The sequence below is a fragment of the Patiria miniata genome, unplaced genomic scaffold (assembly GCF_015706575.1).
Source record: "Patiria miniata isolate m_02_andy unplaced genomic scaffold, ASM1570657v1 HiC_scaffold_9, whole genome shotgun sequence".
In the NCBI taxonomy this organism is placed as follows: domain Eukaryota; kingdom Metazoa; phylum Echinodermata; class Asteroidea; order Valvatida; family Asterinidae; genus Patiria; species Patiria miniata.
The window spans coordinates 110,859-129,610 of NW_024037076.1; the positions used below are offsets into that span (position 1 = coordinate 110,859).

An 18,752-nucleotide genomic window follows, 5' to 3' on the forward strand; every position below is an offset into this window, starting at 1 on the left:
AGTATAACACCACTGTGTAGGGACACAGGGTATGTACAAAATGTTTATGTTAAATATCTATTTGCCTTGTTTTATGTTGTGATGGTTAAATACTTTAAAGGTAATATACAACATTTGCAAGCACAGAAAATCCTCAAACTACAAAATTACCATAAAAAGACCTACTTGACTGCACCGGGAATAATAGTACCAAGCTTCCTGTAAAATATTCGCACCTGTAGAGTTTTGTAGAAAGTTCCTGACTTTGTTTCCCAAAAATGCCTCTTTAGTCTTTAGCTAGTACAGATTTGTTTACAATTGGTTACGCCACGGATCCTACACACAAGGATCAACGAATCTCCCAAACTCCTGGTTAGACGTGTGATAACAGCCCGTACAGGTGGCAAATACCATGAATACTTGTCAACAAAGACCCTTGCGCGTGGCGGCTTTCCGATTTGCAGGGCTTTGCACCCGAAATTGTGTCGAAGTCTGTCAAGCCAGCTAATTATACTTTGAATATTCATGATCCTACGTTTTTGGCCTTATCATTGAATAACTACATAACAATGTTAACGGCAAGCACTGTATCTTTAGCTTTAAAATGAGCTATGAAATGTGGCATTTGTTTTATCGGTTCGAGACCACATCTCTTCAAAACGTTTTATTAAAAGCCTAATTAAAAACGAGATTTGGGTAAACGGTGTTCTTCTCGAAAAAGGTGTCACCTTTGACGTCTATTTCCTTTCATATATGACGACAACAGCTGCACAATTCCATCTGTTATATCCTGAAGTATTTATTTTTAAACAATTTTGGAACAAGTATATCGTACATAAGGAGTGGTTTTGCTTACAGTTTTAGGAATATTTTCGTTTTTGATATCATGCATAAACAAACCGACAAAATGGCGCACCTAGAACATTCGCGATTAACGTGCCAACATGTATTAATGCCCGTTATCATGCGTCCAACGAATTAAGGCAAGTCCGCTCAGTGCATTTTGTACGGCACTAAAGCTCAGAACAGTCGTCTATCCTTGTGTGTAGGATCCGTGGTTCACGACCGTGAACATGTGCAAGCCAGCTAGACTTTGTCCCTGACCTCCTTCAATTTTTTTTCAGGTCATTGTATTGATATTTGCAATACTTCTGAAAATTAAAGCAAAACCAAAATGCAGTATAATATTACCTTCAAACCAAATGGTATAATGCAAAAGTTTTTAAAAAAATTACAAAAAGGGAAAACAAGTGGCGATATGTTGGCTTTTGTTGTCAAAACTGAGTTTTATATTATGTTACAGATACAAGACCCTGCGAGGATATCTACATGCCAGTAGATTGACTGAGGTGGAAGTGCCTAAAGATGGACTGTGCATACTTCACGCTGTTCATGGGGGTTTACAGTCATCACACACATCTACAAGTGCACAGGGTTTATCAAAGGAAAATGTCAAGGACATGGTACGCGATGAGTTCCTTCAGCATGTAGATGAGTACATGCCATATTCTGCTTTGAGTAAAGAAGATACACTTGCACAGCTGGAGAGTTGGGCACAGACAGGGCAGTATGGCAGTGACTCTGTGGACCTAATTCTCCACATCCTCAGCCAGGTCTTGAATCTTCGCATCGTTGTTGTTGAAGAGACTACCAGCCGGGTCACGAGTCTTGAACTGTTGCCTCACAGACAAGAAGAGTGCAGTTTGATCCAACCAATAACAAGTGTAATACTCATAAAACATGGCCAGCACTTCAATCATACTGTTTTCTCACGTGACAAGGAACGTTGCCCCTCCAAGAAAGAAATTACATATACCAGTACCACAGAACCAATCATCATCTCCAGCGATGATAGTGACGATGCATGGTGTTTTCCAAAGGAATGGCCAACTTCCCCAACAAAGTAGGTGTCGGTGAATTTGTGTGTGTTTCTTTAATGCTAGCCATTGGTAATTTTGAACACATTTTTTTTGTGATCACAACCTTTTTGGAACAGCAATGTCCTTTTTGTTTTTTATGCTAATACGAATGTTCATATTCACGGGTAAACGTGTGATGTCACCTCAATGCTTCAGCTATTTCAGCGCAAAAAGTTGCCGGAAGTTGGTATATTTTGCTATTATAACTTTTGTTTTCTTTGGTGCTCTGTGGTTGTGTCAGTAAGCCAGTGAGCAACTTTTCTCTCAACTGTTTTCAGTATGAAGATATTGGGTTCACAATGAAAAAAGAAAACTCCCAAGTGGGACAGTTTTTTTCTTGAAATGAAACACCAGCAACAACGCTCTCAGTTGGCAAAGACGATTTGTTTAAACATGTTTAGTAAGTGCACATTTTCAGAACAAAAAAGTCAAATAATTTTTAGAGGAGTATACATAAAGTTACACAAAAAAGGTTACTTAGAATGGATAAAATTCATTCTATGGACACTTTAATTAATAATAAATATAAGAACGTCACTGTCTGGATTACATTCTGTATCATGGAGGTGTTGTCAGCTCATGGCAACATGTCTGATGAGTTTGTGACATCCAAAATGCATGGGTTTTTTTTCGCTTAAAAGGGTTCGCAAGGAATCGCCGATCGACTGCCAATCGACTGATGTCCCTACCACGATGCAACAATCTGAAGCAACCTACAAACGGACTGATGTCCCTACCACGATGCAACAATCTGAAGCAGTCTGCCAACGGACTGATGTCCCTACCACGATGCAACAATCTGAATCAGCCTGCCAACGTACTGATGTCCCTACCACGATGCAACAATCTGAAGCAGCCTGCCAACAGACTGATGTCCCTACCACGATGCAACAATCTGAAGCAGCCTACCAACGGACTGATGTCCCTTCCATGATGCAACAATCTGAAGCAGCCTACCAACGGACTGATGTCCCCACCACGATGCAACAATCTGAAGCAGCCTGCCAACGGACTGATGTCCCTACCACGATGCAACAATCTGAATCAGCCTGCCAACGGACTGATGTCCCTACCACGATGCAACAATCTCAAGCAGCCTGCCAACGGACTGATGTCCCTACCTCGATGCAACAATCTGAAGCAGCCTGCCAACGGACTCATGTCCCTACCACGATGCAACAATCTGAAGCAGCCTGCCAACGGACTCATGTCCCTACCACGATGCAACAATCTGAAGCAGCCTGCCAACGGACTGATGTCCCTACCACGATGCAACAATCTGAATCAGCCTGCCAACGGACTGATGTCCCTACCACGATGCAACAATCTCAAGCAGCCTGCCAACGGACTGATGTCCCTACCACGATGCAACAATCTGAAGCAGCCTGCCAACGGACTCATGTCCCTACCACGATGCAACAATCTGAAGCAGCCTGCCAACGGACTCATGTCCCTACCACGATGCAACAATCTGAAGCAGCCTGCCAACGGACTGATGTCCCTACCACGATGCAACAGGGGGCTCAGGTACCCGGCCCCTCAGCTGCAACAGGTGATTAGTTGCTTGATTATTTGCTTGAAGTCTAGGTATTGTTTATTTTCTATCATTTGATTAAAATTCTGATTTTAATCATTCGAACAAAATCAATTTTTTTTTTAAATATTAACCCAATTGTAATACACTGCTATTATCATTCCACCCAGTATCCTGGTAGTTGATATTGCTACACTTTAATCAACTGCCCAATGAGTGTTGTATGCATTTTTAAAATTATTACTTGTGCATGGTGTGAGGCACGTTAGATATTCCTAGAGGGTTTAAAAAGAAGTTACAATATGGAAATTCGTTGCTTTGACAGACTTGATCACATGACAACTTGTCTTCCATAGTAGGCCTGATAGTGAAAAAGCCTGATTTTATAAAGAAAAAATCATGGTTTTAAAGAACTCCTTGATGAAGGAGGGAAGGGGTAATCTCTCTTGGCTTCAACATCCCATTTTGAACAGTCAGATTTGTCATAATTATCTTCATTCAAAGTCACAGTTTTCCAAGCACAGATGACAACTACAGATGACATCGAGTACTTAATTATTTTTAAGCCCATTTTGGCATATTTTAATTAATACTTCATTAATACCGATTCTTTATTTCTCTCCAGGAACAAGAGCCGGCATAGTTAACACCGGCGCAGTCAGCGGTAGCCAAAACCCTATCATTGTTGGTTCAAGTGCAGTTAACATCAATTACAATTTCCCGTTGGAGGGACCAGGTAAATATAATCTCGTTAATTAAAATGAAAGAATTTCAAAAATAATACTGCATAAAACAAGGCCACCAGCACAAAATTCCGATGGTCAGTTCCGCAAGCTAGAGAGTTACCAAGTTTCTTTGGTACAAACTATTAGCAAGTTCAAGGGAGGGCGCTATTTTAAGTGGTTAAGTCTATTAATGTGTTCCTCTGTTTACCCACGACAAATAGTGCCTTCCATGTGCACGTTACATTTTTAAAAACAAGCTGAATAGAGCTTTATTGAAGGCGCACATTAATTGTGCAGATAAACTTGAATAAATGGAATAAATGGGCTGTTGATGAAGAATGAATTATAGTCGGTTAAGTGACCTGTCGGCGAAGCCGATTTTTCTTTTTGTAGGAATGCACTTTTGTCGGTTTACAAAAGTGAATGCACTATAAGGCAACATCTGACAATTTTTGTCTTATTAACACATTTGAAATCCCAAGTTGTCATTTCCTTTATATTTTTTCCTCCGTTGAGGAAGACTTTTCAATCCGTTTCCGAAACAGTGTTTAAGGCAGAAGCGATAAATGTAACTTATTTTGATCTGAATAGGAGTGTCTGCACCCAGACCTCAGCAAAGCCAGCGACCAGACCAAGAACTAAGGCTGGGGACTTCTAACTACCAAGAAGCTGGTAACAAAACTAGGGACATTTTGAAGAGTGTTTATAAAACAACGGGCAGTTACGTGCAGTTGTTGCCTTGGGTTGATAATGATCAAGTGCACATAAGTGGTATATACACTAAAGTACAGTTAGAAAAACGGGAAGGGGTAGCAGATGTCACCGGCCAGAAAGGAGAAACTGTAAACTCAACAGAGTATGCCAAAATATTCAGATTAAGGACAAGAACTGGGGAACTCATCAAACGCCTCATTTTCTTTGGTATAGGAGGTGTCGGAAAGTCAACTATTTTTGATAAGATTGCATTCGACTGGGCCGATGAGGCAAGTGAAATCCTGAATAGATTCAAACTTGTCTTTCTTTTAAAGATGTGTGACCTATTGCAAGAATCCGATCTTCTTGTTTCCATTTTTGATCAACTTCTAGGAGAGAAGTCGGGAATAGAAACAGATGAACTTGATGAATTCATCCTGGCCAACCCAAATGAGGTCTTGATTCTTTTGGATGGTTTTGATGAAATGAGGGCCAAAACACTCGATGCAGCATTCGGTTCTATCCTAAAAGCACTCAATAGAACAGTATACAAAGAATGTTTCATCTGTGTATCGACGCGCCCCTCTCACGTTGATACACTGATGTCAAAAACACTTGTCCAAAATCCTTGCACACACGTAGAGGTTCTGGGGTTTACTGACGAGGACGTTCATGAATACGTTCAGAAATTCTATGACAAAGATCCTGATAGTGGCAAAGCACTAACCGAAACCATTGAAAAGTCGAACACGCAGCGTGAGTTTGCTAAAACTCCAATGATGTTGCTTCTCATGTGCTTATTGTGGAGGGAGAGTAAACAACTCCCAGAAACAACTTCACGCCTCTTCACTAAGGCAGTTGATCACATGTTCACAAGAAAAGGTATCTCAGGAGAAGATGCTCTAAAAACAGTCATTGCCATAGGAAAAACTGCGCTGCGTGGACTCATGACTGCCAGCCAGAAATTCTCATTCCAAGAAGATGAGTTTGAAACGAGTGCGCTGGACCTGGCACTTAAAGCGGGCATCCTAACCAAGCAGAGAGTCATCAAAAACCGCAAATCCGACAAGAACGTACAATTCATGCACAAGACTATGCAGGAATACGGTGCTGCGAAATACTTGCAGAGTTTGAAGAATTCAACCCTCGGATTGCATACGCGTGTGAAGAACAAAATCAAATTTCGGAGAAAGTTGAGAAGAATGTGCTCAAACATTGAGGGCGTTGTTTCAAATGATTTTCTCTTTCGATTTTGTTGTGGTGACAATCAAGAGTGCATGGCCCATATCGTAAACCTGCTTGACCGTAAGTTCAATAAGGATGAGCCCAGGTATCAATCAAGTGTTGTACAAGCGATTAGTCGAAACTGCTTTTTTGAAAGCCAGTCAAGCGAGGTCCCACAGTGTCTCACTAGCGACTCGCATATCCCATCAACTATCGAAGTGCATAACAATAATGATTTCCGCAGTCTCATGTACCTCTTTGACATCGTCTGTAAGTCCGACAGCCCCACGGCACAACTGGCACGCGTTGAAACTATTGAGGTTTCCTCATTGTCTTCGGTCAGTGATTTAGCTTCCGCCCTGGGTTACATGGAAAACCTCATGACTCTGAGGCTCTACAGTTGTCCTTTAGTGAAGGGTGATCTTGAGAAAACCTTGTCGTCACTGAAATGCAACCAAGTGACCGATCTTTGCATAAAGGGTGACCAAACATTGGGTAGTAGAGCTATAGAATGGGCTCCTTATATCAAACACTTGACAAGCCTGAACACACTTGAAATAAGTGACTGCAACCTTCAGTTTACAGACATTGGACACATTGCCTCGTCTGTTGGTGACATGCCAAGACTGACTGACTTAATCCTCACAGACAATCCAGGACTTGGCTTATCGACTGAGAAGTGGTCCCGTTACTTGTTAAGAGTAAAGCAAAAACAAACACTAGACCTGAGCAATTTCTCACTAACGTTGGAGGATGTTAGCACAATTTCCGTTGTGTTAGACCACATTCCCGCACTGACTAACTTGATCCTTGCCGGCAACACAGCGTTGGGGGAATCGGCTGAGAAGTGGGCCAAGAATTTGTCGCGATTTACGAACATACAGACGTTGAACCTGAGCAATTGTACATTGCAATGGACAGACATTGAACACATTGCCTCGTCTGTCAGTGACTTGCCAAGCCTGACTGACGTAATCCTTGCCGGCAACACATCGTTGAGCGGATCGGCTGACTCTTGGGCCAATAATTTGTCACGATTTACCAATATACAGACGATAAACCTGAGCAACTGTACATTGCAATGGACAGACATTGAACATATAGCCCCGGCTGTAAGTGTCATGCCCAGACTGGCTAACTTGATCCTCACTGACAACCCGGCACTTGGCGTATCGACTGAGAAGTGGTCCCGTTACTTGCTAAGAGTGAATCAAAAACACACGCTGGACCTAAGCAATTTCTCACTAACGTTGGAGGATGTTAGCACAATTTCCGCTGTGTTTGACAATATTCCCGCACTGACTAACTTGATCCTTGCCGGCAACACAGCGTTGGGGGGATCGGCTGAGAAGTGGGCGAAGAATTTGTCGCGATTTACGAACATACAGACATTAGACCTGAGCAATTGTACATTGCAATGGACAGACATTGAACACATAGCCTCGGCTGTAAATGTCATGCCCAGACTGACTAACTTGATCCTCACTGACAACTCGGCACTTGGCGTATCGACTGAGAAGTGGTCCCGTTACTTGTTAAGAGTGAAGCAAAAACAAACACTAGACCTGAGCAATTTCTCACTAACGTTGGAGGATGTTAGCACAATTTCCGTTGTGTTAGACAATATTCCCGCACTGACTAACTTAATCCTTGCCGGCAACACAGCGTTGGGTGGATCGGCTGAGAAGTGGGCGAAGAATTTGTCGCGATTTACGAACATACAGACGTTGAACCTGAGCAATTGTACATTGCAATGGACAGACATTGAACACATTGCCTCGTCTGTCAGTGACTTGCCAAGCCTGACTGACGTAATCCTTGCCGGCAATTCATCGTTGAGCGGATCGGCTGACTCTTGGGCCAATAATTTGTCCCGATTTACCAACATAAAGACGATAAACCTGAGCAACTGTACATTGCAATGGACAGACATTGAACATATAGCCTCGGCTGTAAGTGTCATGCCCAGACTGACTAACTTGATCCTCACTGACAACCCGGCACTTGGCGTATCGACTGAGAAGTGGTCCCGTTACTTGTTAAGAGTGAAGCAAAAACAAACACTAGACCTGAGCAATTTCTCACTAACGTTGGAGGATGTTAGCACAATTTCCGTTGTGTTTGACAATATTCCCGCACTGACTAACTTGATCCTTGCCGGCAACACAGCGTTGGGGGGATCGGCTGAACAGTGGGCGAAGAATTTGTCGCGATTTACGAACATACAGACATTAGACCTGAGCAATTGTACATTGCAATGGACAGACATTGAACACATTGCCTCGGCTGTAGGTGACATGCCAAGACTGGCTGACTTGATCCTCACTGGCAACCCAGCACTTGGCATATCGACTGAGAAGTGGTCCCGTTACTTGTTAAGAGTGAAACAAAAGCACACGCTAGACCTGAAACATTTCTCACTAACATTGGAAGATGTTAGTACGATTTCCGTTGTGTTAGACCACATTCCCGCACTAACTAACTTGATCCTTGCCGGCAACACAGTGTTGGGGGGATCGGCTGAAAAGTGGGCGAAGAATTTGTCGCGATTTACGAACATACAGACGTTGAACCTGAGCAATTGTACATTGCAATGGACAGACATTGAACACATTACCTCGGCTGTAAGTGACAGTCGCAGACTCACTAACTTGATCCTTGCCGGCAACACAGCGTTGGGGGATTCGGTTGAGAAGTGGGCGAAGAATTTGTCGCGATTTACGAACATACGGACGTTGAACCTGAGCAAATGTTCGTTGCAGTGGTCAGACATTCAACGTATTGCCTCGGTTGTAGGTGACATGCCCAAACTGACTGACTTGATCCTCACTGGCAACCCGGCACTTGGCGAATCGACTGAGAAGTGGTCCCGTTACTTGTTAAGAGTGAAGCAAAAGCACACGCTGGACCTGAGCAATTTCTCACTAACGTTGGAAGATGTTAGTACGATTTCCGTTGTGTTAGACAATATTCCCGCACTTACTAACTTGATCCTTGCCGGCAACACAGTGTTGGGGGGATCGACTAAGTTGTGGGTCAATAATTTGTCCCGACTTACGAACATACAGACGTTGAACCTGAGCAATTGTAAATTGCAAAAGACAGACATTAAACACATTGCCTCGGCTGTAGGTGACATGTCAAGCCTTACCAACTTGATCCTTGCCGGCAACACAGCGTTGGGTGGATCAGCTGACATGTGGATCAAGAGTTTGTTGCGAATTAGGAACTTAACTACGTTGAACCTGAGCAATTGTACATTGCAATGGACAGACATTGAAGACATTGTCTCGGCTGTATCCAACCCCTATGATTTAAAGGACCTGTTTGGCTTTGATAGCCGCGAGGCCAGACCGACTGACTTGATCCTCACTGACAATCCGGCGCTTGGCGCATCGACTGAGAAGTGGTCCCGTTGTCTGTTAAGAGTAAGGAAAGAACACACGCTGGACCTGAGCAAATTCTTACTAACGTGGAAAGATGTTGGTGCGATTTCCATTTTGTTAGACCACTTTCCCGAAATAACTAAGTTGATCCTTGCCGGCAACACATCGTTAGGGGGATCGGCTGAAATGTGGTCCAAGAATTTGTTGGAATTTACGAACATAAAGACGTTGGACCTAAACCATTGCTCATTAACACCGACAGACATTGAGTGCATTGCCGCGACTGCAGGTGTCATGCCCAATCTGACTGACTTGGCCCTTTCTGACAACAACAGTTTTCACGGATTGGATGAGTTGCAGTCCCACTTTCCATCGCTTAAGATTCACTAGAGGCACTCTCTAAATTCCAGCGATTGAAAATTCACTCTTAAGGAGTTAGTTTTCACTCTTTAGCACATTGGAAATAGGGACAAGTCGATTAAGGGTGAAAATCACTCTAATTTTAGATTGAACAAGATTGAGGGAAAACCTCTTTTTGGCCACTCCGATTTGAGAGTGATTTTAATACTGAGAAATTCACTCAAAAAGCCGGGTCTATGTTGAAAATGTCGGGTACAAAACCGAGATTCGAACCCGCAACCTCGCGGTGTAAAATCACGACTCTTTATCGACTGAGCTACCGCACGCGTATTTTTTTTCCTAGGAGAGTTAGGGGCAATGTCATGAATAATTCAGTTTTTCCTTTGAATCATTACAAGACATAGGTTCTCGTTCTATTTTCCCCTTAATTTAAAATTATCTCAGTGATAAATTTGGAGAAGAAAAATAGCTGATGAAAATGAGCAGCGACGACGTGGATTCGAACCAGGGATCTTTGTATCCATAGCTCATCTCGCTATCCACAGGCTACTGTGTGGTAGCTCGACGACAACCGTTCTTTAAAATGCTTTAATGTATTGTAACTAGTCGAGTAACTAACAACAATGCTGTTGATGTCATTGTCCGTTCTCATGGATAAACATGCATTATTCATAACATTGCCCCTAACCCTCCTAGGAATAAAAATTACGCCTACCGCACTGCTTGCCAAGACATTGAGAAAATAAGAATCATATACCTGCGTGCGTATCACAAAAGTATCGTAGAGGGAGCTAAACAACCATGTATGCGGATGTCGTTTGCTCCCGTTGTTCCCGCCGAAAATATCACGTCCCACGTGATCCAAACTTGCACTCGTGATTGGATCATAGTGCCACCACGTGATTCCAATTACTTCTCTGATTGGATATAACGCATAGTCAACTTCAATCTTTGTGAGATTGAACAAACTTGTCATTGTCTTGGCCTCACTCATCCCAGCTGCAGATCCACTTAAATTTCAATTCACTCGAACAATCAGAAATTCAGTCTAATAGGGTGAACATATTTCCGAACGTCAGTCCGAGTGAAATTTTCACTCTTTGGAATTTAGAGAGCACCCTTTGCATATAACTCGTCATACACGTATAATTGTTGCGTTCTATAGGAAGCAACATCTTTTACAAGAAGATATTAAAAAGTAACATCAGAAAGGATTATGTTTGACTATGCCGAACATAATTACGAAATTGAAACTGGGACGTGTGGATCTTGGCCGCGTTTGCCGTAAAAAAAGTTTTTTTCAGAAATAACAGTTTTGTTCGCAAACTGTCAAACCTCGTGTTCTACTAAAAACATAATCAATACTGAAATCGGAGACTTGTGCAAAATCCAAGAATAAACAGATCAATAAAATGTGTCGCTGTAGGATGCCTGTTTGAAATACAAACATAAACATCGTAACACATTCTTGATTCAGATCGTCAGCAGAATCACGCTGTGTGTAAGACAATTAGCTGTTTAGTTTAGTCAAATGGCCGGAATGGTGGCCCTAGCTGGGAAGTGTCATTTTGACCCGGAAAAGCGTCAGGTCAAATCTGACCCGGATTCGGGTCGAATCTAACAGGAGTGTATATGATTTGCCGATTGTGTATCTGCAAACATTTTAAATTGACAAACAAAATTATGATAGGTTTTGAATCTGTACGTGTGTGCAAGAAAGTATCACTGATATGGTATTCGTTGATTTCTTATCAAACCCTGAGGCTGTAGGGGTGGTTTGGTCCATTTCCTTCACAAGTCGAAAATTGTTAGCTACATAACAATTTTATGTATAATGTTTAAAAACAAAAGGTGAGTATCTATTGAGTAGTTTTGGGATTGATCCAACTACAGATGGAAAATACATGTGCAGTTTTGTATAAAGAATTATATTTTTATAGAGATGGTTGGCTGCAATTTATGAGATTTGTGTAAAAATCTTGCAAACGTTGACATCTGAGTACTTCTAGAAGTACTACAGCCATCAAGAACGGTACCAGTAATAATACTGTCAAAAGACAAATACAATTGTATCTATTTTATTTTTTTTTTATTTTTTTCATTTTTTATGTTATTGTTTGTATTAACTTTGATGCAAACATTGGTGTAAGGACCAGCATTAACAGCAAGCGAAGTAATAACTGTTGAAGGGGATGGGTTCCATGCACAACTGTATCAGGATTATATCCGTTCTGAGCCTAATAAAGACTACCAATATGTGGATAAAGAATCTTCTGACAAATTTGGAGGTAAATCAAGTGTGATATAAAATGCCGTCTATGTATTGTAGAGCAAAAAAAATGACAGTTTAATTTCATTTACGAGAATCGTTGGAAGACAATTTCACAAAAGAGTATGAAATTACTCAAGACCAGATTTACATGTTTTTTAATTATATCCGTTAGTTCACTTAAATATGTACAGTACTTAATGTTCTTGTCATTTTTAAGGGTACATAATGTACCCTTAAAAATGACAAGAAAATTATCCAGTTTTGCAAGTAATAACCTGATGGAGTAAACTAGCTCACTAGCAACATCAAAACAATCCCTGAAAACCCATCTGTTTAATTGATCTGTTTAACTGATCTGTTTAATTGATATGTTATTGCTTACTCATGTATTTTGCATGTGGTTTATTTCTTGTTCTGTTTACTGGTTTTTTTTTTTGATTTTCGTCAATTTTTGTGTAAAGTGCTGTGGCACTTTCTATGACAGTTAGAGCGCTATATAAATGTTCAGTATTATTATTATTATTATGGAGTACACGTATGGACTGCATTCTGGTTGCATTATATTTGTATATCTCACAGTCGTTTCTAGTGTGTTCATTTTGTGTCAGTCGCATCTGTTGTATTGCATTGTACTTGACATTTAAAAAGGAACTGGAATACAAGACCAATATATGCAATATAGTAACATATTAACCCAAACCACGAGAATAAAGAAGCTACAATCTAAACCGAAGCACATGAAGAAGGAAATATTGATCAGCGTATATGTTTTACTTTATTTTTACTTCAGCTAAATGATAAAATAAATGATCCTTGAAAGAACCTTGGAAGTTCTAATTGCTCATCAAGGAACTGGGCTACGCAATTTTTTCCTTGTACAAGGGAATTTTATTTAAACATAAGGAAGTATTTTTTGTTCCTAGTTGAGTTTTGCTTAGTTATGAAAAGCAAGGAACACAAATTTATCTATATTTTGTTTGTGTGTTTAAATTTTTCAATTGCAATTCAATTTTTCAAAACCTGAATAGATTTCAATCACTCCGTACTGTCATTCCATAAGGGCGCCCTCCCGTGACAATGCAGACTTACCAAAGCATTGTGGGATATTACCGCCATCTTTTCAAGTCGTGCGTTGTACGCACGGGGAAGTGTTTTTTCCCCGCAGACCATTGCAAGTTGAACAACATCAGCCAAATGAGAGTTTATAAGGTCAACAACGGCATTGGAATGACGCCATAAACAGACGTATCGAGCCAGGGTTATTGAGGTAATTTTACATTTTGCTATACGTACGTTAGCCCAGAATGTTGCAACCTGACGCCATATTTTTTCTTCTTATATCATCTCAGTGAAGGCCAGTCATTGCAAAAATGATTATAAGACATGAATCTTGAACTAAGAAACATTTCCATTTTTGTTAAGAAATACTTTTAAAAAAATCTTCACTCTCCATAGACCTTGTACACAACCGCAGACGTGGCGTCAGGTTGCAACATTTTTTCCACCTCACTATGGAGAAATGTGTACAAATAGTGACCTAGTACCCGACATATTAGATATTTCTTTTGGCACAGTCAGTTGACAGTTGATTGATGCAGCACTGAAGAGTTGTTGGACTGCTTGTTTCAAAGACCAGTCTATTTTCTTGTATTGCATGTTTTCATCAATACCTTACGTTTTGGGACGCTCATAAACAGCATCGAGAGTCCCAAATTTTCAAACTATGAAAAGACTGCGTACAGTGTTCTGTGGTTCGCACGTCTCTGGCTGTTTATCACATTTTCTCATCCAAAGTCATATAGGGCCTATGAGGTTATGAAAGGCCTCTAATGATTCTAAACAACAATCTACTGCCTGATTGCATATTACTGAACGGAACCAGTAAAAAAAAAATAGGGGTGTCCTGAACTACACTTGTACCGGCTTGATAATCTTTAATTTCAAAATGGAGGTAAAGGCACTAAACTGTGTCATTAACCGGGATTTTTGTACTAATTTTGTACTAGATCGTGTCCCAAATATCACTTTAATGATTTAGCACAAAAGCATTATGGGAAGAGAAAGCAGGCAATGTCTATCCTGTTTCTTTTCCTAAAATACTTAAGGAAATAATGAAAAAGAACAAGAGCAGTATTTGCGACCGTCTGTTCTTGAAATCGTTTCTTGCTGTTTGTTTGTTTGGGGGTTTTTTTAGGTTTTTTTTTTTTAGGTTTTTTTGTTAGAGCAAGCCCATTTCAAAGAGGGCAACCGCCAGTGCGCAGCCAGCGTTCTCACCATAGGGCTGGGCGAATGGAGGGGTTGTATGTAGCATCCGTGTTGAAAGGTAGACAGGTTTTTTCCAGTCTCCGTAAAATCAAATACTTGGGGACCCTCGTAAAAAAAGGCCGCTCGTGAAAAGGCTTAGCAAATTTCCAGAGTGGGGACGCCGGAGAGAATTTTCTTTTCCCAAACTACACCATTACACATGGCTGTTTATCGCCCTCTACGAAACTTTTATGATACGTACGCAGGTACATGTGTATTTGTTTCCAGATTTTGCCGAGCAGTGCGATAGCTCAGTTGGTAGGGTTGTGTTTTTGTATCGCGAGAAATCCTCGTGGTGAGGGTTCTATAGTCACCGTTTTGTAGCCGAATGTGTCTCTTTTCTGAGTCTTTGAAGGATTTTTATGAAGGGAAATAAAAGCCTAATTTCATTATGTTCGGATTAATTTTTTTCTTCTAATTTTATACTTTCTACTCATGCTTTTAGAGAAATCCAAAACGCCACAGCGTACACCCCACGCAAATGTCGTGGGGGATTCACCGGCGACGATTTTGTTATGGTAGGGGCGTGCACCCCCTCCCCCCAAACGCCGCTGCGACGCGTACAACTACTAGGCCAGTTGTACCATGGGTAGTTATTGTGTGACGGCGCAGTCTGGTTTCCCGACGTCTGTATGCGGCTCCCTGTGATGTGGTGTGTGTGGTCAACCAGGTAAGCCTTATAGAGCATTTAAATGTGCTGCTCTTTGACAAAACAATCCGTTAAAAAAAAGGATTACTTAAAGTTATTAGCCTCCAATGAAAATATACATATATTAACAATAATGAGAAATGATAACTTTCAGCAGCCGCAAAACTTCAGTGGCGGCGCTTAGTGGCGCTATATACCACAGACACCAACCCTTTATAGACCTTTCTGCGTTTGGTTAATGGCAAACTGCAATTTTGCCAACCACGGCCTGCAAAACTATGGAAAGTCCAACACTGCAAAAATGAAGAAGAGTTATTACAGATCACCAAAATATTATTTGATACTTGAAAATACAACATTTTCAACAAAGCTATTAAATAATTCCTACACATGCCTTTTTACTTTGTGTTGATTGCGTTATGAGGACTTTATTGGAAAAAATATGATGCCAACAACGGCTTCAATTTATGCGCTTACGGCAACTCATACAAAATGGCGCCAATGTTTACAAACAAAAAAGGCATATTATGTGTGAGTGTTGAGCCATTATGGGCAGCAGCTGTGTTGATACAATTACACGTACATGCATGCATTACAAAGTTTACAATAAATATGCCTACGTGACAATTGACGGCGCAATCAGTTCGATGTCATCCTTGAAAATAATATCTTTACCGTATTGCATGTTTTATTACATCGAGCTATGCAGGCCTTTGCATGTACTGTTGACTAAAGGCTCAAAGGTTAATTAATACAATTTGCATAGAATAGATGCGGGGCTAAGAATAACACTTGTAAACACTGAATCGCGTCATTTGATTAGGGAAAGTCACCCGCTGTCTCGTCAGCTATGATATTTTTGCATCAGGGCAGATCAGGGGCATAACCATGGGGGCGCCCCCCCCCCCTTGAACGTCGCGCGAATGTCTTTAAATGTAGCGCCCCGAAAAGCAACACCTATGTCCGATAGTGTCTGCTTAGAAGGCTCCAAAAAAATTGTGTCCACGCCCCCCCCCACCCCCTCTTCTCTCCCCAATCACTCACACAGTATACTTGTGAGGGTCTTTTATTGATAATCTTATTTTCATACACATATATACAATTCTCATGAAACCCTTTTCAAGCTTATTGTAGTGGCCGTATGGATACAAACTTGTATATAAGTATTGTGCATGTTTACTCTACGGCTTGATTCTTGGTGAAAGCAGCAGGGCTTTGTGCAGGAATGGACAGCTGAAAAGATGGAATTTATTTGTAGCAATATATTTGTAACAATTTAATCTCTCTCCATTAAGACTCGCTTCTACAATGGTTCCAGATATTAGTGCCAGTTTGAGGATGTAGGCCTACTTCCCTTTTTTTTTAAATTACATTCACAGTTTTTCATAATTTTGGTATTAAAATACACTAGATAAATAGGCATTCAATCTACCATTGCCGTTCTGCATGTTGCTTTATACCAAGCTATGTAGGCCTATACCCGTACGTACGTGTTGACTAAAGGCTCAAAGGTGAATTAATTTGCATTGGATAGATGCAGAGCTAAAAAATATAATCGTAAACACTTGATATCGCGTCATTTGATAATGAAAGTCACTCAGCATGAACAATGTGGGAAAACCCAGGTCTGTTCGTGTCGGCCTATTGGCATAAATGGATTTTTTAACATTATATCGGTGCGTGATTTGCCATGTTTTAAAGCAAACAGCTTTTTGTTTTTGTATAAAATAACTGTTTCATATACACATATGAACAGATTGATTAGGACTCGTTTAAAAGTTGAAAATGCACTGCTTTGTTTCATTTTGTGCAATTTGCTATCAGGTGATGCCAAAGTCGCTTGTCAGACGTTTACCCGTGAAAAAAATTGAGTCATCGCCATATAAGGAGATTGATCCGGAGATTAATTTGCATAATGTAGTTCCGTCAAGTGGTCATGAGATCGGTGGGCGTAGCAACTGCAGTGCGTCAGTGTTGTCTTGGATGTCTGTGAATCAACCCGCTCTGGACTTATCTGTAAGTTTCTTACAGCCATATGGCTCATTTCTGTCATTTTTAATTTCATGGATTAAACTTAACAGTTGCCCATTAAGAAGTGTTGCTTTTGCTTATTTTACCTATCTCACTTTTGACTGTCACTTGTGAGTTGTGACTTACTCTTGTCTGGGGAAGATTTACGAAACTTGAATGAATTTTTAACATTTCTTCCACTCTGTTTTCAGTGTCTTTTTGTCATTTGAATTTGTGTCTAGTATGGAGATTGTGTCTTGTTATTAATGGCCCAGGGTGTGGAAAATGTCTTCTTTCTACATCCAATGGTGCCTCGAATGGCAAGATTGATGATTTGGGCACTCCACGGGCAGATCTAACTTTCATGATACGAAGGGGGCGTTGTAGCCCTGGTACGGGGGTCATCAGCGGGCGTGCCTCGAAAACAAATTGATATCTATGAAGCTTTCTCCTACATTCTAAGACAATTTTTGAACACATGGTATCAGTCGGCGGCTAAGAGGTAGGGGTTGCAACCAAGTGCCGACCCCCTTGGGATTGGTGCTCAAGTGGCATATAAAATTCTCATGAAACCTTTTCAAGCTTATTGTAGTGGCTGCTGGTTTACCAAACTTGAGGAATTTAAATTTGAGTTTTAAAATTGTTGTGCATCGTTACTTTGCGGCTTGATTTCTTGGTGAAAGCATCAGGGCTTTGTGCAGGAATGGACAGTTGAAAGATGGAATTTATTTGTAGCAATATATTTGTAACAATTTAATCTGTCTCCATTAAGACTCGCTTCTACAATGGTTCCATATATTAGTGCCAGCTTGTGGATGAAGGCCTACTTCCATTTTTTTTTAAATTGCATTCACAGTTTTTCATAATTTCGGTATTAAAATACTTTATATAAAGAGCCATTCAATCTACCATTGCCGCACTGCATGTCGTTTTATACCAAGCTATGTAGGCCTATACGCGTACGTACGTTTTGACTAAAGGCTCAAAGGTGGATTAACTTGCATTGAATGGATGCAGAGCTAAAAAATATAATTGCAAACACTTGATATCGCGTCATTTGATAATGAAAGTCACTCAGCGTGAACAATGTGGGAAATACCCAGGTGTGTTTGTGTTGGCCTATTGGTACAAATGGAGTTTTTAACATTATATCGGTGCGCGATTTGCCATGATTAAAAGCAAACAGCTTTTTGTTATTGTATAAAACAACTATTTCATATACATGTACGAACATATTGATTAAGACTCGTTTAAAGGGTGAAAATGCACTGCTTTGTTTCATTTTGTGCAATTTGCCATCATGTGATGCCGAAGTCGCTTGTCAAACATTTACCCGTAAAAAAATGAGTCATCGCCATAATAAGGAGATTGATCCGGAGATTTATGTGCATAATGTAGTTCCGTCAAGTGGTCATGAGATCGGTGGGCGTAGCAGCTGCAGTGCGTCAGTGCCATCTTGGATGTCTGTGAATCAACCCGCTCTGAACCTAACTGTAAGTTTGGCTACAGCGATGGCTCATTTCTGTCTTTTTTTTTAGTTTCATGGATTAAACTAAACAGTTGCCCATTAAGAAGTGTTGCTGTTGCATATATTTATCTCACTTGCGACTGTCACTTGTGAGTTGTGACTTACTCTGGTCTTGGGACAGATTTACGAAGCTTGCTTTTCATGTCACGTAACATCTATGTCACAAGTT

General features: G+C 40.7%; 1 protein-coding gene across 1 annotated transcript; it reads left to right on the plus strand.

Moving 5' to 3' along the window:
* The first annotated feature begins 1,439 nt into the window (after positions 1-1,439).
* Positions 1,440-9,850, plus strand: LOC119720282 (NACHT, LRR and PYD domains-containing protein 3-like). Its single transcript, XM_038189924.1, has 7 exons — positions 1,440-1,680; positions 4,058-4,168; positions 4,749-4,829; positions 5,244-6,977; positions 8,871-9,017; positions 9,348-9,560; positions 9,723-9,850. Exons 1-7 carry the CDS (start codon positions 1,440-1,442, stop codon positions 9,848-9,850), a joined length of 2,655 nt encoding a protein of 884 aa, XP_038045852.1.
* Positions 9,851-18,752: the final 8,902 nt, after the last annotated feature.

Excerpts from the sequence above, each read along its gene's own strand:
- LOC119720282 (XM_038189924.1), top strand. The coding sequence starts at position 1,440 with ATGGTACGCGATGAGTTCCTTCAGCATGTAGATGAGTACATGCCATAT. Across the intron at positions 4,830-5,243 it reads TTCTAACTACCAAGAAGCTG|GAGAGAAGTCGGGAATAGAA; the intron begins GTAACAAAACTA and ends ATCAACTTCTAG. Across the intron at positions 6,978-8,870 it reads GACGTTGAACCTGAGCAATT|GTGACATGCCCAAACTGACT; the intron begins GTACATTGCAAT and ends CCTCGGTTGTAG.